Source organism: Haliotis rubra, unplaced genomic scaffold (assembly GCF_003918875.1).
Source record: "Haliotis rubra isolate DU_JTF1 unplaced genomic scaffold, ASM391887v1 Scf1177, whole genome shotgun sequence".
NCBI lineage: Eukaryota > Metazoa > Mollusca > Gastropoda > Lepetellida > Haliotidae > Haliotis > Haliotis rubra.
In genome coordinates, this window is record NW_025765089.1 from 246,063 (window position 1) to 268,063 (window position 22,001).

A 22,001-nucleotide genomic window follows, 5' to 3' on the forward strand; every position below is an offset into this window, starting at 1 on the left:
GATTTTTTCCGGTCAATAATGATAAATATATATGTACAACTTCCTGTTTGATGATGATTAAAAAAAGACCCTATGTAATCGGTTGAAACTTGCTACGCAAGTGTCTCCCATCACAGACATGGTTATCTCGTTGATACATTCCATTTTCGTTTAGAACGCAGCCTAATGTTTATCTATGTAGTCAAGACGCAGAGCTAGCAGAGGGCATCTTTATCATGGAAATACATGCTAGCTAGTTTTAACTCTTTTTTTGTGATACTCTGGTTATTTTACAGTCCGTCAATGATTGATTATTTAACTACTTGTATTTATTGTGTATCTCCAACGTTTTTCTCGTCACTGTATGGCTGCAATATTGCCGATGTGACGTTAAATTCTACAACTCACTCCACTCACTTTATCACGCGAGAAACTTCCGTTTTCTTTTTACTAGCAGATACATGGTTATCTCATTATCCCAGCGCATCGATTCAAAGGTATCACATTTACTTTACTACAGTGTATATCACCCACGGTTCTGTACAAACACGGCATCGGTTCAGATACCACTGCCAATGTTTGTGATTCTTGACGGTTTGAGCAACGGATTCTCGCTCTTTTGAGATTAGCTTTCCGATGGTACCAAATTATATTCTTTGATCCATTATTAGTAAGCTTTGACATAAATTGAAAATCAAATCAAATCACATAACTATTAATTAATCTCTTTCAATGCTACACACACACACACACACACACACACACACACCGTTTGCATCTCGTATCAACTTTAATATCAACCCGACAAAGAAATGCTCAATGGGTAACGCTGGCTCTGAAGGACTGATTTACATATTTGGCTATAAAACCAACATCGCAGATCTGAACTATATTTCAAGTTTCGTTTCTATAATAAAAAGCTTTTGCCGGTGAATCACTAACAAAACCTGTATTGTTATGACATGGATGCTCGAGGGAGAGTCGAGGTCACCCAGACCCACCGGTGTTATACAACAAACATACTCAATAGCAACCCAACTTCATGTATCTGATTCAGCCTTGCTGATGATATGAACATGGAAGCCTTTTTGTGTGTGTCCCTGTTTCTTACCCACTCATGCTTCTGTTGACGACACAAGAATTTGTATCGCAACGTCGCATCACCCGAATAATGAAGTCGTTCATACATAAAATGTGTCCTTTTCAAACAAAACCTGTTGAACCTGTTATGGCACACGGATGCTCCGATGCTCGAGGAAAGTCGAGGTCACCCAGACCCACCAGTGTGATATACAGCAAACGTATTCAATGGCAAACCAACTGCATCTGATTCACACTTGCTGATGATATGCACATGAAGCCTTTTTGTAGTAAATGTGTTTCTATTTGTATGTGCACCCATGCCATACTGGGAACTATGGTAGTGAGTTGACAGCAATACACTTTAACAAACATATCATACAGATAAAACAAGTGTATTAATGTGGGTGAATAAATGTTGCATTTACCCACTATTGCAGCTATTCGCATCTTTAGGAAACGTTTATGATAACGAAGATTACTAAACCGTCAGTCCACCTATCACAGTTAACAGTCATAGTGCGGTTGCACTTCAGAGTAATTGCAGATAACCTTATGTTTGTACCAGTTATAAAGGGGCGGTGGGGTAGCCTAGAAAGTGGTTAAAGCGTTCACTCGTCACGCCCAAGACCCAGGGTTCGATTCCCCACATGATGTGAAGCCCATTTCTGAATGTGTACCCGCCGTGATATTGCTGGAATATTGCTAAAAGCGGCGTAAAACTAAACTCACTCAAAAATTGTATCAGTTATATGATGCTGAATGCGGACTCGAACAGAAGTGGAGCAATTAAGCTCGGTTTCTTATCATGTAGGAACCGATAAATAGGATAACAAGAAGGTTGAAATTCACCTGAACACAGTCCAAGACCTTTATAGTGAATCGTGCCAAGCTCTTGAATATACGACTAACCGGTGGAACCATGTATACAACATCCAAATTCAAGCTTTAATCTAATTAATATTCCGTAGAGTTAAAGCATAGTGTGTTTATTTAGCATTTGAAGTTACCTTTATAGCTTTTAAACAATTAACGTTAAGATTTGTAATGATGAGGGATACATGTTCACATGTTATTCCCTAAAATTTGGTCTCTTTGGCCACTCAGATTGGGTTTTATCTAAGAATAACACTGGGCCATGATGTATTTTGCATTTACTATAAACATGAATGCAACACATTTGGGGTTTGGAAAATACACATTCATTTTCCAGTGACCATGTGTGCACTTTTATAAAACAAATAATTGTCTCTCACTAGTGTTCATCTTTTGTGCCACGTCATGAAATATTAATGTCATCAGCAAACAATGATCCATCCATATTTTCTTTCAAAACCATTGCAAGGCTGTTCATTATAACACTAAGAAGAGTAACTGATAACATCCAACCGGAGGTACTCCCATTTCCGATCAAATACAGCAGAAACTGTGGAACCTACTCATTATCTTAACAAAGCGTTTACGTCACATCGGCAATATTTCAGCCACTTTCGGTTTTAGAAATCTTGAATTTATCAAGGATATAATGCTGAGCCTTTTTCCTTGTCTTCCAGCCTCGATTGCTGTATTGGTTAAACCTTGTTTTTCTTATGTGAAGAACTTTAATACACACTCATCACCAATGTTTTTTTTAGTTTATCAGAAGAACATTTTATAGGAACTAGAACACCAGCGAAAGTTCCGGTTGAAGTTTAAAATATTTTCCGCTCAAGAACTCCATATAAAGGCCATAGGCACCCTTTCCAGAAAGGAGAGCATGAACATTGCATGACTATCCAGGTTTTGGGAAAAGAAACCAAATGCTGTCAAATATTGAACAGCCTGAAACCTGTGTACCTGTGAACAAAACACACACTTTGTCATCGCTGACATTAACCATTTGGTTCCACGCACATGTTATATAGGTGAATTCAATCCGACCATCAAGTTCTGCTACGAAGTCTGATGATCAACTTCCAACCGCACAGACAATACATTGATTGATTTCACAATCACGTTAACATGACTGATCATCAAAAGTACAACCTGGAACAGACAAAGAACTGTTATAATAATATATAAAACATGTTCTCGTACACATTAATTTTAAAAAACAAGCTAAAGCATGGTCACTTTAGGAGATATATTATTTCATGAAAGCAGTGGTAGTCGACGGGATAAGAACACAATTACAGAGATATGAAAGATGTGTGATAGTGGTATTTTAAATTGTCGTCTTGACGGATGTGTTATCCATTTACGTATATTTGTATATGTCAAGCCTCGTTTCAGGGTTTAAACCCGTGCTAACATGGCGAACACAGAGAGCAGCGATGAGTGATGTAGGAATTCCATGACAGTGCTAGATTGTCAAGGAGATACACGTGAAGCCACACGGCAGAGAGAATCGTGGAGCAGACATCTGGACTACATGCTGGCAATGGTGGGCCACAGTATTTCATTAGGAAACCTGTTAAGGTTCCCCTATATCTGCAACAGGAACGGTGGAGGTAAGCATAACCTCTGTTATCTGTATAATATGCGCTGTCATCTTGTAAATGTTGGGGTATCGGTATTGGATCCAATAAACATGCATGTGTTGTCCTATACCTGAAAACAATCTTGTAATACCAAAATATACATGATTGCTGCCATGCCTACTCGGTAAAAAATAGGGCGGTGGGGCAGCCTAGTGGTTTAAATCGTTCGCTCGTCATCGCCGAAGACCGGGATCTGATTCCCACATGGGTACAATATGTGAGAAGCCCATTTCTGGTGTTCCCCTGCCGGGATATTTTTCGGGAATATTGCTAAAAGCGGCGTAGAACTAAACTCAATCACTCCACTTGGTAAAATCACACCTATCAGCATTCCACAGAGTCATTGTATGTATCCAAAACATGTAAGTGTCTATTGTACAGCTGAAAACGTGGGTGTATCTGTAAACAAACATGGAATTTGACTGTGGAAATTGGACCAGCTGTATGATTATGCAGTTTTCCATATATTTGCTGTGTCTACAACGACTGTGTTGGATCTCGATACTTTAAAATCAGGAAACATGTGTTCATGCATTTGTTCGATACCTAGCCAAAATTGCCAAAAGAACGTAAAATGCACCGCCCGAAAAAAAAAAGAAAAAAAAAAAAGAACGTAAATGCAATTAAGTGTCGATACACAGAATTAAGGGACGAAACCAAGACTATCAGGATGGGGAATCAGTATGCTATGTAATACAACTGCCGTATCCATTATATGCAGCATTGTGGTGTCTCAGTGTGCTAGCCCTAGACAACTGGCAATATCTGGACGGCCACCAGCTTCCTTATGCACAAACATGTGTCTGCATGTCACCGCCAAGGTGCAGTGCTCCTGGACACGATGCTAAAACACCATTTCACCCACTTTCACTTTCATATCGTATCCATCAAATACAATGGAGTAAATATCGGAGTATGTTCGATTCTATTGTATATTTGCTATTCCTAGCATGCGGCTTCTATGGAAATGCACTTAATCATTGATCTTTATATATCATAGGCCGTTTAGTTCACACTGGTTCCCATGATTATTTCCTACACCATCAAGTAAGTTTCCATGTTCCCTTGTACTATCATCCATGCATGTAAGACTTGCTATGTCCATCTTCGCTCCATCAGCAACATCCGTCAATATCTTACAGCTGAAGCCACCCATGCCTTAGTCCGGGCGCTTGTGATTTCAAGGCTCGACTACTGCAACAGCTTGTTGTTTGGGATCAGTCAGAGGCTATTGGATAAGTTACAGAAGGTGCAGAACACGGCCGCACGTATTATCAGTCGCATTCCCAAACATGGCCACATCACACCTGTTCTTAAACAGTTGCACTGGCTCCCCATCAAGGCAAGAAGCGACTACAAAATCCTCTGCTTGACCTACATGGCCCGTCACGGACTTGCTCCCCCATATCTCTGACCTGCTTACTCCTTACTCAAACAAGCGCTGCCTTCGATCATCCAATCAGGAGTTTCTGTTCGTGCCAAACTTCAAGCTTAAAACTTTTGGAAACCGGACTTTTTCATATGCAGCCCCAACCTTGTGGAATTCACTCCCATACAATCTGAAAGTTTCTGATAGTATTGCCACATTCAAGTCAGGACTCAAAACATACCTGTTTTCAATGTATTATTAGGAACTCTATTTTGGAAGTGTACATATTGCTGTATAAATGTGGGAGACTCTTTTAATCTGTCATTGTTGCGCCTTGAGCATATCTGCTGACGTGGAAAAGGCGCATGAAGAAATCTGCATTTTATTATTATTATTAGTATGTGCGTCATTAAGATCTTCAGATGTCTTGTACGATACTGCTATTGACATGTGTGTTGGAGTAGTAGTGTTTAAGGCATCATATAACTGGCCTTAGGCCCAGGATCAGTTGGGGAAGCCACCCAAAATGATATTTTGGAACAGGCCTAAAGTGGGGTAAAATCCAGCATTCTCTTTCAGACACTTCAATCAGAAACAAATACCTTAACTCGCTTCTTGTTTTTCCTATCAATATATAATATTCATGTACCTATTTCCTCCAGGAGCTTTCCTGATCCCATTCATCTCGTTACTGCTCATTACCGGGTTTCCAACGTTCTTCTTAGAATCAATGATATCTCAATTCTCTGGAAAGGGTGCCAAACAAGTGTGGAGCTTCTGCCCTTTACTCAAAGGTCAGTGAATAAATAGTATTTTGTCTTACAGGCTATTCAGAACATTGAACATACAAATAATCAAGCGACTACATTCCTGTATTTTCTCATTCCTAGTTCACCGTGAACAGCATAACAATGCTTTCGGTAACATCCATGATTATTTGAACCTGGATCCTTCACAAATCACATATGTCATCTGATTTTCAGTTTCACATGCCACCAAAGCACCCTAACAACACGCACTTTGCAGACAACCACCCACAACTCTGTCTTCCAAATTCCGTGTTAGAATAGGGCCCAATCAATCGAAAAGGCTGTCATCACATTACAGACGACTGAGGGTGAGTGAGTGAATGAGATGAAATTTAACATCACCTCAGCAATATTTCAGTCATGTGACTAGAATTTGAATGTAAATGCTAAACATAGGTTGACTGACAAGCTTGTCGTCAGTGGAAAGTGTCGATAACTAGACTACCTCAGGTACAATTTGAAACTACAAACACACGTTAACAATCGTTGAAAGATAAACACTTCTTATGCCATGCCTAACAAATGTTGAATGTGAACGTTCAGGAAGAATGATCGAGGTCCTCCTGTGGGGGTACGTACGTCCCAAAACATTCAAAGTCAATTCAAACATACCATTTTTAACCGTAGAATAAATATTATTTTTAATTCATGGCTAAATTGTCTAAACTTGCTGAAAGCCGAAGGGATGGTGTAAATACAGCTTGGGTCCATGCACTGCCAGTCCCCATGGTCCTCAGTATGATGATCTACATTCAGCTGTTGGCAATCTATAGCCTGTTTCTTATATTGTAATGTCTTCCGATGTTAAAATATTTTAAATTTGCATACTAGTTTTATAATCATAATTTTGATGATCTAGCTGTTTTACTGTTCTTCGTTGACAGGCTTTTAATTATTAAACATGTATTTATGGCGTATTTTAAACTTGTTTTTAGTCCCCATATGACTGAAATCTTGCCGATGTGACTTAAAATCTTATCTCACTCACTCACACACTAGAATCCTCGAGGCTGGCCTCTTTACTGTGGCTGCTGCCATGAGATACAGGAAATTCACAACCTGAGGACACGTGTTCATCAAATGGTGGGATAGCGCCAGGTAAAGACGTCACATTTTGAACAATCAAATCCGCAATGTCATCGAGTAACACGCTGTTTAAGGGTCAGGTAACAGCCCAGACCATGAGAAAACGTCCATCTTTGTGCTCGACGTCCTTATGTTGGGTCGATTCTGGCACAGCTGAACCATAATGAACGTCTATGCTGGTTACGCTTACACGTGCAGATGGCTAAGTTTCCTGCAAAGTTCGGTATTGACGTCATGAAGTGGCCGTCAACTTTACCTGACTTCGATCCCATCGAGCACGTACGAAGAAATCTTCGTGTCTTGAGACGTCAACCCCAGAATGTTCAAAGCCACCATGTTGGTAATGCTGTGTTCAAGGGTGACAGGGAAGTCAATGAGACAAGTTTTCCTTGCTGTTGTGAATGCAAGAGATGGCATACGCGTTACATCTAATAGAGATGGCAAGTCCCCGTAAAATAAAAACGTTCATGCTATTGTTAACTGTGGAGGCTGCTCCAAGAGCACCTTAATGCCTACTCCTGTTTTAGTGCACGCTCACAAGCAGATTTATTCACAGCAACGCACTTTGTTCAATATGGGTATGTTTGTGTCTTTAGTGACATGAACTCAACTGACAAACGTTAACGTTACTATCGGTTTATGTGACACCAGGATAAAAGTATATATGTGCATTTTGTTTTATCAATCAGGGATTGGGGTTGGTGCAGTCGTAGTTGCATGCTCCTTCATGCCCTATTACAACCTGTATTTGGCCTGGCCCATCTACTACATGGTAAAGTCCTGCTCCAGCGTCCTGCCCTGGACAACTTGTGGCAACAGCTGGAACACCGACCTGTGTATTGACGACATGAATACAACGTTTCGCAGTAACATGACAACCTTGGCTGGGAATACTTCAAACATAACCACTCAATACAGCGAAACTCTGGGAAAATGTGACTCTGGCTCATATACACCAGCAGAGGAGTTTTGGCAGTAAGATTAGACACTCGTCTCACTTGAAGAGGAATATCCATATATATTTTTAACAAAGTCACAAGAACGTAACATTGGACTACGTAACAATCTATGAATATCGGTCGCATGTTACCTGACATCTGTCAGGGTTTTGAAACTAAATCTCACTCACTATTTAACTTCCAGGTACAATGTACTGCGTGTCTCTACTGGCTTGAAGATGTGGGATCTGTACAGTGGCAAATAGTTGGATGTCTGTTTGGTTCATATGTAATATTGTTTCTATGTCTAATTCGTGGAATCAAGTCTTCTGGTAAGGTAATTATCAAGCTAAGTACTACACATGAATGCTAATATGCACTCGGAGAAAAAGCCAAGCACCCCAACACCCCATAAGTCTTCAGTGACAAATTGAAGTAATTCTTGGAAATAACAAGTTAGTTTTTTTCTCATGGCGTGCCTCAATTGTCTGCAATCTTGCTAATTAAAATAGTGGGAATGCTCTTGCATATATCAGAAGTAAGCAAAACAACTATAATTACGGAATGTTTACATGGAATCTCGTTCAACACATTGTAGTTACCCCTTCAGTTTGTGATGAACAATAGTCCAGCATGTCATTCCTACCAGTTAACAAGTAAACAAGAGCATGTTTTATCAACAGAAACTTTCAAAGAGCTTCAAAAGGCTAAGTGAAGCTCTCGTCGAAATTTTGATGATATTACCAAAAGCAATGAACAACTGATGTTAGCAGATTGTTTATCATGGAAATGCTGCTCTAATTACAACAGTTCCGTGTATAAATATTTGTAATTTTGACACAGCTTATTACATAGTGACAAACCATCTTACTTTACGTTACATGGTCGTCATTACATGTAATCATGCAACAATATATTTTCTTGACTACAGGCTGTGTATGTAACTGCACTTCTTCCGTACATTCTCCTTGTCTCCATCTTCATCCCAACACTCTTGCAACCTGGTGCGATAGATGGTTTACACTTCTACGTTGTACCGGACTTCAACAAACTGCTTGATATACAGGTATTTTCATGAAGTGTATCCATTCCATGAACTATCCCATATATCATATACTATTTATTTTATATACCATGTTTTGTACATCGATATTTATCAGTCAAGCCAATTGTTTTAACAAAACAATAATTAAACGATAACAGTCAAGCAGGAACTTAAAAGTGCTTGACTGTACTGAGATTTTCATCACAAGGGATCAGTTTGTCAAATCGCCATCTATAAAGGATATTGTTAGTTTCAGTAGTTTTCGTTTTAAAACTTATTTTTGTGGTTTACGACTATAAGATTCTAACGTTGCATTATGCCACACGGTTGACCTTACCGGCGTTCTGACGACATCGCTTGCTGTCCGGTAATTATGCGCAGCAACTGATGCGCATAACATCCAGCTGGAGATCCGAAGTATGGAAGCGTATTAGGGCCAGATTATTTTCAAAAAATCACTTCATCAATGTAAAGAAGAGTGTTTCATATTAAATCCAGTTATGAATAACGAAGAAAAGGTTTAAAAGTCTGAAGAAAACGAATTTTCATAAAACTGTCAATTTATCTGTCGATTACTATTATTTACTTACCTTTAGTGATTAAAAGCCAGTCCCTTGTAGAAATTTCCCGATTTCAAGCGTAAATGTGGTAGCAGACGTTTTTACCTTCGATACGGAAGTACGCTATTGCAGCTGCGCAGATTTACCGGACTGGCTTGTAGGTATTTCCAGTGACTCCGAGCGACCAGTGCTACAGGGAGCATATTCCGGAATCATCTGCCTTAGTGAAGAACCTTCTAGCATGTTTCTTCTAGGTATACAAGAGGGGTTAACGCTTGCCTCTGACCTCACAAGACGAACATTTTGCATTGTGATTATTATTCCTGCCAGACCTATCATCACTGTCTTCATTGATATAAAATCTCATTTTTTGCTGAACATTATGCATGTGTTTAACCATAAGTATACTTGATGTCCAGCGCATTAACACAAGTCTTCAATGTCAATTATAAATATCTACATCAAATACCAACCCAAATTTCTAGCAGAGAGTCGCACATATATGATTTGCAGAACCAAACTTGATTATGGTTCCATCGTTTATGGTGGAGCCTGCAAAAGCAACCTAAAACAAGCAGTTGTCACTAAGGTGACATAATCCCCCGCCGCAAACTTAAAGAGTAATGAAAGTGAAGGTTGTAGTTTAAGATGAATTTAAATGTCAACAAAACATGACCAGTCAACCTCTCTTGATATTTTGCTCTGCTCTGTAGCTGTTCAAACACACAAATATTTTCAAGACTCACTTTGACCTTGACATATGAAATATGCCAAAAATAGTAATAGAGAAATTGGTTATCAAAAACATTCAAGAGAAGTCTTAAATCTATGAAGAAAATCCAGTGAACCCTTCTTGAGATATCTTGCTGACAATCTTAACATACTGAAATCTTCAAAGTGTCGCTGTGACCTTGAAAATTCAGCGAAGGTCACCCAAATCAACTGGGCCCTGCGCATTTCCTATGCAAAGCTTGGTGTCAAATATGAAGAAAATCCAGTGGACGGTTCTTGGGATATCTCGCTGACAAGCGTAAAGTCCCCTGGTGACCTTTGAAATGAAGGTCAAGGTCACCAAACCTTACTGGTACCTTTCTTATACTCTGATGAACCTAGGTACCAAGTATGAACAGAATCCAGTCAATGGTTCTTAAGATATTCCAATTCGTACGTACGTACGGACCGGAGCCTAATACTATAATATGACCAGAAATTATTGAGAATTTTAGGAATATGTTTAATTGGATTTCTAGTATAAACAACCTTGACCAGCTATCAGGTGCTTGGTTTCATACAGAGAGACAACTCAGTTAATCATTTTGCATTAGTTTGTGAAAAGTTATCCCCTGTGTTTACTTGCTAGCAGACGACAGTTTCAGTGATCCTCAGTATGGATGATTTAGAGAAGAAGAAGTTGATTTTAGAGTATTATAACAAGGACATCAGATCAGCTAAAGTGATTTCAAGTAGAACAGGCATCCCTTTGTCCACTGTTTATCGTGTTTTGAAAAATATTGCAAATGGATATGGCATTGAGCACCAGGGAGGCGCAGGTAGGCCTAGAAAATTGTCTTTCGGTGACAGGAGGCGGCTTGGTATTCTTGTTTCTAAACACAAACGAAGGAGTTTGCAAAACTTAAGGCTGGTTATGATTGATAGAGGAGCTGTGGCTGTCTGTAAGGAGACAATTAGAACTGAACTGCATGCAATGGGTTGGCACCAAAAGTCGACGAATTCCATCACCGATCATGAAACCTGAACAAAAGGAGCGAAGGTTGAACTAGTGCTTACAGCATAGAAATTGTAACTGAGACAATGTGATTTTCTCAGATGAAAGTTCTGTGTGGCTGTTTCCTAATACACTGAAATTCTGGACCAAAACAAACTGAAAAACCTTTGTATCAGCGCCCAAAGTATAGTCCGAAGGGAATATGAACAGTGAGCAGTACACATTTACTTCCATCTGCTCACGTGTTTTTGGGATTTTCCAAAAGGGCAACGACCCAAACCATCGTTCAAAACATTCCCAGGCCTGGTTTCGGACCCACAATATGACATTATTAGATTGGCCATGCTATAGCCCTGGCCTTAATAGAAAATGTAGAAAATGTTTTGGGACTTATGAAGGAAAGTGTCAATAAGAAAAATCTGACAAATATTGCTGAAAAGAAAGAAGAAGTGGTCCGATATTGGGACAGCATGGACCACGACTTTCTAACTTCTTTGATCCGCCGCATTGAAGCCTGCATTGCTGCCCATGGTGACTTGATACTAACTGTTCACCTGTCTTTGAATCTGGAGTTATGTTCTGCTAATATTCACATTTAATACGTGAGTAATAAGTGAAAAAAAATATATAAAATTACAATATTTAAATTCTCAATAATTTCCGGTTTGTACTGTATAACCCCCGCTTCACGCTAAACGAGTGGCGGGGGATGACTATTAGATTCTGTCCACCACCAAGGTCTAAGACTTTGTCTTGGGTCCTTTAGAAACCCTCCTGTTGACAGTCTCTACGTCGAGGCTGAAGAACCATCTCTTACACATGCTGTATAAAATTATCCTTTCAGTATGTAGCAAAACTATATTCTAATGAGTCAAATCCTGCATTAAACTGTGTTTTTAATCCTCTTTATGAGGATCTATACAATAAAAATATTCTGCTGCTGGCATTGAGCTAGAAAAATATCTCTCATTCCTTTGGTTCTTCTCCTCCTTGGCAATTGGTTAGGCCACACGTTGACCTAACATTAACCACATTCAAAAAAAAGTCAGAAACTAATGAATTGCATTATAAACAAGAATTTAGTCAGTTAAGAACTAAATATAATACATACAAATCCTTATTTACAGATGGGTCCAAGGATGGTGGCGCAGTAGCTTGTGCCACTGTCATTGGCTCCAAAACAATATCTTCTAGATTACCTGATAACAGCTCTATTTTCACAGCAGAAGCTAACGCAATATTAACAGCCTTAAAATATATTAATAAACACCCTAAATATAAACAATACATAATCTTTTCCGATTCTCTTTCTTGCCTTCAGGCTATCAAAATCTTTCTTGCAAACATCCACTTTTAATCGAAATTATTGAATTATATAATGATCTTGCTACTGGCCAATACGACATCGTCTTCTGTTGGTTACCCAGCCACGTTGGCATTTCCGGGAACACAATGGCCGATTTTGCTGCCAAGGCAGCACTCAACAAATCTGTGACACCACTTCTTATTCCGTACTCTGATTACAAAGCTCGAATTAGAACTTACATCCGTGATCTGATGCAAAAGAATTGAGACACCCAAGTAGGTATCAATAACTTACATCGAATCTGTGATAATCTAGTTCTTTTTACTGTCCTTCGTTGACAGGTTTTTACAATTTACCATTAATTACTATGCATAAAATGAATTGTTCTCGTCACGATATGGCTGAAATATTGCCGATGTGACGATAAATTTTAACTCACTCACTCACTCATTTGCAGAATAACATTTAGCAAATATTTTTGATACAGGTGTGGCTGGAAGCATGTTTGCAAGTGTTCTATTCATTGGGACCAGGCTTTGGGATGATTGGTACGGCTGCGAGCTATAACAAATTCCATGACCCATGTCTCAGGTGAGTAGCAATCATACCTTTGCAGTTGCACAACAAAGTAGATACGAGCATAAAGTCGATGTCTCGTTATTAAAAACAACATAACACAACTGACAGTAGTCACCTGAGTTTTCCGAATTACTACTTTTCAAATCATTTTAAAACATAACTCTCTCTAGAATTGATCTATGAATTAAGAACTTCTCGTAGGCAATAAAGGCAACAAATTATCCGCAACACCATAAGTAGATATGTAATAATAAGCTTGAACATTTGGAGATATGAATGCTTATATTCACAGAGACTGCCTCTTAGTGACAATAGTCCTCAGAAGGAACCAGTATCTTCTCTGGCCTGGTGACGTTTGCTACCCTCGGGGTCATGTCACAGAAAACGGGTGTTCCCATTGAATCCGTTGTTTCAAGTGGTAGGTATTAGGAAGTGTAGGTAGAAGTTGCTCTTGGATTGCTATTGCCTTTATCCTAGCCTGATTTTACCTTTCAGGAAAAGAAATATGGGTGACGTGTGGAGGACGTACCAGCGTTTTAAAACATATGTCCCCATTTTGACGTCTACCACATGTTCTCGGTTTTTCGTTTTGTTTTGTTTTGGCTTTTGAATGATGTGACCCTGATGGATGCTCCCAAAGGGTCATGATACGCTTACCTACTATCGTTACTAAGTTAATGGTGATTGACAAGCAAATAGGCATGATGTAGTTGGAATGGCATAATCGACTTTGCTTACAGAACTATTTTTCTTATTATGCGAAGGGTTTTGCCGCTTATACTACAGCTTTTCTCCCTTTCACTTTTCGGTGCACCATGACTCCTCTATTGACAAAAATAATTTACTTACCTTTGCAAACAATTTCAAAGGGTACTCCATTGTTTTATTTGAGTCCAATACTGACTGTTTATATGCATACAGTTATACATGAATATTAATGTTGATAGCACCGTTATAAGTCTCATCAGTTGGACTTACAGTCAACGTGAGCTACAGATTAATTAATATTGGTGAAATGTAGATTCAGTCAAAATCGTCTGTTCTTCTCCATGCTATCATAGAGATTTGTGTGATATTTTCTAGAGGGGACTTACATAGATTTTTCAATTAAAGGTCCAGGTTTGGGATTTGTTACCTATCCAGAAACCCTGGCACACCTTCCTCTCCCTCAGCTGTGGTCCTTCCTGTTCTTTCTGATGTTGCTGACAGTTGGTCTGGATTCACAGGTACTGTCTTCATGTGCCCATGGACGTGTTTAATACTGAATAATAATAAAGGTCTGATGACTTACAAACCAACATTTCATAACCAACAGTGAAACAAAATTCCAGAGTATAATCAAAGCTTTTAGACTGATGGAAAAAATGTCATTGTAATTAGCAAGATGTACAATGAACTGATATTGTTTTTTCAGTTCATGGGTGTTGAAGTCGTTGTTACTGCCCTTGTTGATCAGTATCCTCAGCAGTTGGGCAAGAGAAGGATCCTCGTAACTGGAGGATACTGCATCATAGCATTTCTTCTTGGAATCGTATTCTGCACACAGGTACACAGTATTGTCAAGATGCAATCTCTCCAATATATAACAGGCATAGATGACCACAATATTTTCCAAATATATTCCAAGTTGCACAGCTGCATGAGAATACAGTGCTCGTGTAATTACTGACAAAGGTCACAAATTTGCAATCATCCATGGAATGTCTGCGTTGTTTTCTGGGAACATTCATGGCATAAACTGTCATATCTTTTTAATAATACATAAAATACTCACATGGCCACCACGATCACTAGATCGTAATTCAACTGACCAGTTATGTGAAGGCTTAAACAGGATGAACATCTTGTACCCGTATCTTCACGGGTCAGTAATAGTAGTAGTAGTAGCTTCCCAAATAGATTTTCTTGTCTGGCAGGAAAGTGACCTTCAAACAACTGCTGTGTGGCCCTTCATTGATATTCTTCACAAAATAATATACACTTGCTTTGTACTGCAGGGAGGTCCGTACATGTTTCAGCTGGTAGACTGGTATGTATTCTCCCTCGGACCAATAGTGATCTGTATACTGGAGTGTGCTGCTGTGGCATGGATCTATGGTGTGTATAACAATACAATATTTGCATACAAACCCTGAAGCATATATCGGCATGTAAAGATAATTCTGACGTTTTCTTTCATTAACTCAAGAGTCTCCTTGGTCCTTAGTATGGTGACGTCGTGCTTTGCTGCGTATTAATACGTGCAAACATCGCTCACACCATTGTATTGTTACGTCGTCAGCTGTGATGACGTCATTCAAATTATATTGTGACGTAAAGTCTGAATGACGTCACAAATGAGCAGTTCAGATGCTACCATGGGAGACATCAGTTCCAAATGAATTCCCGTGCTTCAAATACTCAATAAGACCCGGAAATTGGCCAAACACATGATGTTTATCTCCTAAATGCCGAGCGCAAGGCGGGGACCAACAAGTACCATATTTTAACGTCTTTTGGTATGACGCGGTCGGGGATCGAGCCCGCGACCTTCCGCTCTCAGGCGGACGCTCTAGATAACCACTACACCACGGAGGCGGTCTTGGTGGTAGTGCTCCTTTCTGGATCAGGTCTTAAAACCTTTCAATATTCTCCTTCCACTTTGCTATATACACTATATAAACCATTTGACATAATCATAAGTAGTCGACATATTCATAAAGAGTGTTTTGCCGTTGTGGGGAATATTGATGACTTTTGTCTTCCTGTTATATTTTTAATAAAATTGAAGCTAACACGTGAATAATATCCAGATAAACTGGGGCATGTTTTTTCCATTTGTAAATATATTATACTCCTCCGTATGTCTTGTACATTTCAAAATTATACAAAATATTTTCAGATAATATCTATGGTAACAGTTGCCTCCGTTTGGTGACATGACGTAACACCGGGAACTACCTCCATGTTCGAATCATGAATAACACCCGAGAACATAGTTTGAAAGCTCTGAACATCAATAATATCACCATAATCTTGCCAGGAGTATTTGCAAAGTTGTAAGGAGGGACTTAATTGGATCAAGAATGGTTTCTAATTACGCTTTCTATTTTATAAACATCGTGATGGGACAATATCGTGCACGTGACCTAAGGCTGCGAAATTTTCAGGTTCACACGAACGTGTTTATGTAAAATTGTGTTATTCTGAGCATGAAAAACGTCTCATGCATATATTGTCGCATTAAACATAGTGTACCAGCGTGAAGATCGAGGTGACGACTTACAAGATCGCACTAAAATATGGAAATGAGTACTTTTGGTGATTTTATTCATAAGATATCATGATTGTCTCGAAACATCGTTATTTTCCTCTTTGAAAATTTAAATGTGGACCTGTTGCCGATGCCCATGTCCGATAATTGTTTATAATAACATTGTGAAATTTGTCGTGTTTTCAGACATTGTGAAAAGTGATATTAATTTAATAAATGGATCAGGTGCGGGGGTAGGTTCATGTTGACGTGACTACTGCCTGGCCGGTTATCCGACTTCCATTGTCAGGGAACTCATCACATTGTGACCGATTATCGAGCCTGTGGCGTAGAATGGGTTAAATTCTCCAATCTGGAATTGCAAGCCCAGTGGGTATCCCGGTAAGGGTCCAAGGTAAACTAGGCCGGTCGTAGAAGGCGACATAGTGGTTTTTTGTGGTTACCTTAGTGACTGTGGAGTGTCAGTGTATCATAATGGGCATTCCTAATATCAGTCACTGGGTTGTCACGTCCAGATTGGATTGTATTTATATGACACCCTAATAAGCTAAACTATTACTGAGTGCAACGATATAAATCGAACACATGAAACAAATTATTAAATCACACAGCTGAGCTCCTGAATCATCAACAGGTGGCTGAAAAGGGCAATCGCTTTCTCGCGGCCGAATTTTAAGGCTAGAAAGCGATGGCCCTTTCAGCCACCATATCAAAGTGAGCATACGTTTGTGCCAGGTATACGACGGATCAGTAGCGACGCTGAGATGATGTTTGGAAAGCAATTGGCGATGCCTGTAAAGATCCTCTGGGCATTCGTAACACCGGCAGTTCTAATGGTAAGTACAGTTAAATAGTGTTATCGAGGTATGAATACACTGCATACTGTTCATGACGCTCCACATGATATTTCTCATCTCATTGCCATACACCTTTAGTATACGAGGTGTAGAAAGTAACACCATGGGTTTCCAAAGCTGGTCGACAAAATCATTTCACCTCTCTCCAATCAGCATGTTTGCCCAGCCAACACTAAACTTGGCCCCAGCACCAATTCTAATATCTGTCCACTTCAATGGAAATACATCCCACAATATTCACCTTTATAAGGAGAAAATCCCTCTCCCAAAAAAAAAAGTAAAAAGAAAAAGAAACTTCACCAGCTCTACACCTCTTAAATTCTTTGAATACCCAAGAGACCCTAAGGTGCACAACTAGAGTGGCTTCAGGTGAAACTTAGTACCTGACAGAATAAAAGAGCTACCTACATGTCAGATCGAAAATAATTCACTTGTCCTGATGAATCAATAAGACACCAGAGTATCCCAGATATTCAGACCTAGTCCGAATGGTTGAATCATAACAGAATCCAGCACTTATCCATAAACAATCTTTCCATTACTGGTCAATGAATGTTATCAATTATAATAGGAATTCTTCCAATAGTTCTCATCAACAATGGTGGAACCCGCAGTTGGGATCTTTCAACAAACAAACATTAGAGAAACATCTTGAAATACGTCAGTGCTGATTACTACAGTGTACAACTGCATCTAACTATATGTAAGTGACAAATCCGTTACCAGTTTCAAAAGAAACGAGAAGCATGTGTACAGTACACAACCCTGTGCACTTAAAAAAAACACAAATCCGTTGGTAGATGACCAGATGGTGGCCACATGAATACGTGCAAACACCTTGTTGCGGGTACAGCAACGTGCAGTGAACTTCGACAAAATACTGTGACTATGTGTCCCAGTCCACCCAGCTGTGAATGGGTACCTCGTTAGGATGAGAAAGTCACAATAACTCGGTGTGCCTAGTGGCTGCAAGAGTTGTATACTCCCCAGGGGGTTCAGATTGATAATACGATGTGCCATTGAGATTGACATCCAATGATCGAGGGAAAAAATATCAGCGCCTTGAGCAAGCACTAGTTGGATGGATATGTGCGCTATGTAAAGTATCCTATAATAATTTTACGTTCCCATTAACGTGTGCATACGTTAATGAATAACTATAGTCCGTTTGTTTAAAAACTATCATTATTTTGTTGCCACTTTTCGCTTTTTCTTACGAGTGAGGACCACTTGCTGGTATAACAACCAGGTGTGCAAGGTGTACGTGTGAAACTGAAATTTCACTGCTCACGCTTGTTCATTCGTTTATAAACAACTTTGTATTCGCGTGTCCAGATTTATGAGACAAATCATCAGAGTTGGTCTGTCGATTTCACGTGACTGTGCAAAGTTTGATTTTGTTGCATTTATTAGATTTTGTGTTAGTGAGCAATTCATCGGTCTCAAATGAAGTCAAACTGACTGTATAACATAGAGACCTCTTTCTTTTCATGTCGCCTCTTAATATCAACGTCCTACGTTCAGACTGCTTTCATCTTCACACTTCTTCGCTACCAACCACCAACCTACGGCACGTACGTGTATCCTAGCTACGCCTCTACAATCGGCTGGATCATTGCAGTGCTGCCTCTTCTACCGATACCCGTCTATATGGTCATGACTGTCAGGAAGCACATGGCGACCAATTCCCTAAAGAAGGTAAGTACGCTTCTCCATATTTCACAGTTCATACTTCTTCTAGATACGATGTATTGATATGGTGTTAGCTATAATACTGGGCGTGGCATACGAATTATAAGGTGAGGTGAAATTGGGTTTAACGTCGTGCTTGAGAATATTTCGTTCATATGACGACGTGCATGCGTGTGTATGTGTAAGTGCGGCTGCTTGTACTAGCCCAGACTGAAGCTGGTTTTATAGTGCTAGCCCACTGAGATACCATGCCGCAGTGAAGCATGAATACCCCACTCAGACACATTATACTGACTCCAAGCCGACCAGTCCGTGTTGTACCCATTAATGCCGAGCGCCAGGCAGGGACCAACAAAGTACCATATTTCAACGTCTTTTGGTATGACGCGGTCGGGGATCGAACCCGCGACCTTCCGCTCTCCGGGCGGACACTCTAACTCCACTACACCACGGAGTCGGTCCATACGAATTATAAAGTCTTTGGACTATAAGGCACCAACGAACGAAAATGACCAGTCCTCATTATCCACCAAAGTTTGCTTTTTTTCTGTGAGGGTTGAGTTGGGCCCTACGGGTGCGTTTGGACGGTACGGGGCGGTAGCCTAATGGGTATTCAGTAGTTTGTGGTTGGCCTTACTCGTCACGCCAAAGATCTGGGTTCAAAACCCGTATGTATACATTGTGTGAGTCCCCATTTCTGGTTGTTCTCTACATGGCTGAAATATGGTCGATGCTACGTGACATTTTAACTCATTCATTCATCCCATACGTGGTGTACAACACCGTGATGTTGCTTGAATATTGCTGAAGGCATGGTAAATTCATACTCGATCATTCACTTTCACAGTGGAGTCAATTTTTCATATTCAGCCCAAACATTGCTTTTTGCATTCGACGCAGCACAGGTAAAATACCGATGGGGTCACAATGATTATCGGGTACTCAGTCCACCATTCTGGATAAAGAATGTGAAAGTAATTTAGTGAGTAATGTTCTCCCCAAGACTAGTCAATACATCAATGCCGATGAAGAATTTAGTAATATGTTTCCTTCCACAGAGTATAAAGATTGCCTTGAGAGACCTGATGCTGACTGGCGTCCTGCAAACCAAACTCCAGATAAAGAGTCAGAGTGAAGGATCAACAAAAACACGACCACCTTTAGAAACCGTACCAGGATCTCATCAAACAATATCTTATAAAACCAGTGTATTGACAATGATATACCACACCTAACAGCTATCTGTATTTCGTATTACCATCACATTATTATTAAAATTGATTGTATTTTTCATAAGAAACATATTTTGGTCAGTTGTATATGCTCCACTTTATCGTACATATTAAATTACTGCATTGTTTTGGTATCACTTCGTCTGATTTGTTTCACACTGCTTGCTATTTTACATGGCAGATATAAATCACATATCAATATAAAACATATATCGTGTTTATAGTTTTAGCACAGCAGTCGTGTGACTGAATTTATAACCAATCACCTGATTGTTTAGTTTGGCTGACAACGGTTACATGTTTTATGCAAATGTGTTTCCGTAAACACCTGAATGCCGTTGTACGAAGCAACCTTTACTGAGGTCGAGCTTTAGTGACTCAACCCTAGTATAATGATCTACCTTCAGTTGTAGGTGATCGATAGCCCGTTTTGGTTTTGTACTCTCTATAGTGATCCAATGTTATGATAGTGCACTAGTTTTAAATATATATCTGTGATACTCTAGTATTTTTACTGTCCTTCGATGACAGGCGTTTACGTTCTAGGTTTATTTATTTTCATATTGATATAAATTAAATTGTTCTCGTCATGATATGGCTGAAATATTGCAGATGTGACGCTAAATATTAACTCACTCACTTAGTGACTCAGGTGACCTTTAAGAAAAACTACGTCAGTTGAACAAAGCTACCTTTGGTCAACCTTGCTTTGGAAGCCGTGAAGATCAAGGTCATAGCTACTGATCTTCAGCAATTCATGCTTGTCCAAAGAGGAAACTAACGGGATCGGATGGTTAGGCTCGCTGACTTGTTTTTGACACACATCATCGTATCCAATTTGTGTAAAACGATGCTCATGCTGTTGATCACTGGATTGTCTGGTTCAGACTCAATTATTGACAGATCACAGTCATATAGTTAGAATGTTGCCGAGTGCGGCGTTAAACAACAACCAAATTAAAACCTTACGTTGGAAGGATACTTAACTCCTGGGTGCTGAGGGCCTGGAAATTGAAGAATGGGCTTGAATTGCGCCGGATCAACCTACGGCTATAAAATGACACAGGAATGTAGACTGTTAAATTCCTATCCGATGTTATAAATTAAAGTACGAAGGGCTGTAGGAAAAAAAGACATTGCTAAGTGTTGTCCGATCATTCGGTGGGGTAGCCCTAGTGGTTAAAGCATTGGCTCGTCACGCCGAAGACCCGGGTTCGAATCCCCACATGGGTACAATGTGTGAAGCTCATTTCCGGCGTCCCCGCCGTGATGTTGCTGGAATATTGCTAAAAAGCGGCGTAAAACCAAACTCAGTCAGTCAGTCAGTCAGTTTGCTTATAAACTTAGATTTGTGTTCACTAGATGCGTACCATTTTTAATATTATCATGCTTTTATCCTTGTTTTATTGTGTCTTATAGGCCTAAAGAGGCGGACTCTGTACCAGGGGTGTGACACACTATAATAAACAAATTTTCTTTTTTTCTTCTTTTTTATATAGACGCACCACGAATTGTTATGCATTAGTACACATTGCTCTATGTCAATGCCCAAGGTGATGTCCCATATCAGCATCCTAATACGTGCTCATTCTATTCAACTAATGATAGTGTGGATGGATTGCTTTCTTAGTGACAGTTCATTCATTCTCATCAGGGCAAATAGTGAAACTGGTTACCATCCGATTGTCACCATGGCCGTCAGATTCTGGCGATCTATAATACGTTTTATAATGGGTCATATAAAGAAATATCGTTCTGTGGCTACGTGCTGGTTATAAATTTTAAAGCTGTGATATATTTTACTGTCCTTTTATTGATCGTGTATTATCGTTTTATTAATCTTTTATTAATTCAAATGTTTGAAATACTGCCGATGTGACTTAAAGGTTTATCTCACTCCACTCACTCGCTGATGGAATTATGCGACAAACATTCGCTTGTTTTGGAATAGTGTGATATTATCATCGACTA

General features: G+C 39.5%; 1 protein-coding gene and 1 long non-coding RNA gene across 2 annotated transcripts; both read left to right on the forward strand.

The window, feature by feature from the left end:
- Positions 1-3,488: 3,488 nt before the first annotated feature.
- Positions 3,489-7,746, forward strand: LOC124258785. Its single transcript, XR_006893676.1, has 3 exons — positions 3,489-3,548; positions 5,610-5,741; positions 7,532-7,746. It is a non-coding gene; the product is annotated as an uncharacterized LOC124258785 (long non-coding RNA).
- A 5,253-nt stretch (positions 7,747-12,999) lies between these two features.
- LOC124258849 (sodium- and chloride-dependent glycine transporter 2-like) lies at positions 13,000-19,967 on the forward strand (the record flags this gene model as incomplete). The annotated part of the gene is made up of 8 exons (XM_046692942.1): positions 13,000-13,008; positions 13,312-13,414; positions 14,110-14,222; positions 14,411-14,542; positions 14,994-15,093; positions 16,985-17,085; positions 18,631-18,804; positions 19,857-19,967. Coding segments are annotated over exons 1-8 (843 nt in total), but the record flags the coding sequence as incomplete, so codon positions are not given.
- Between the last annotated feature and the right edge of the window lie 2,034 nt (positions 19,968-22,001).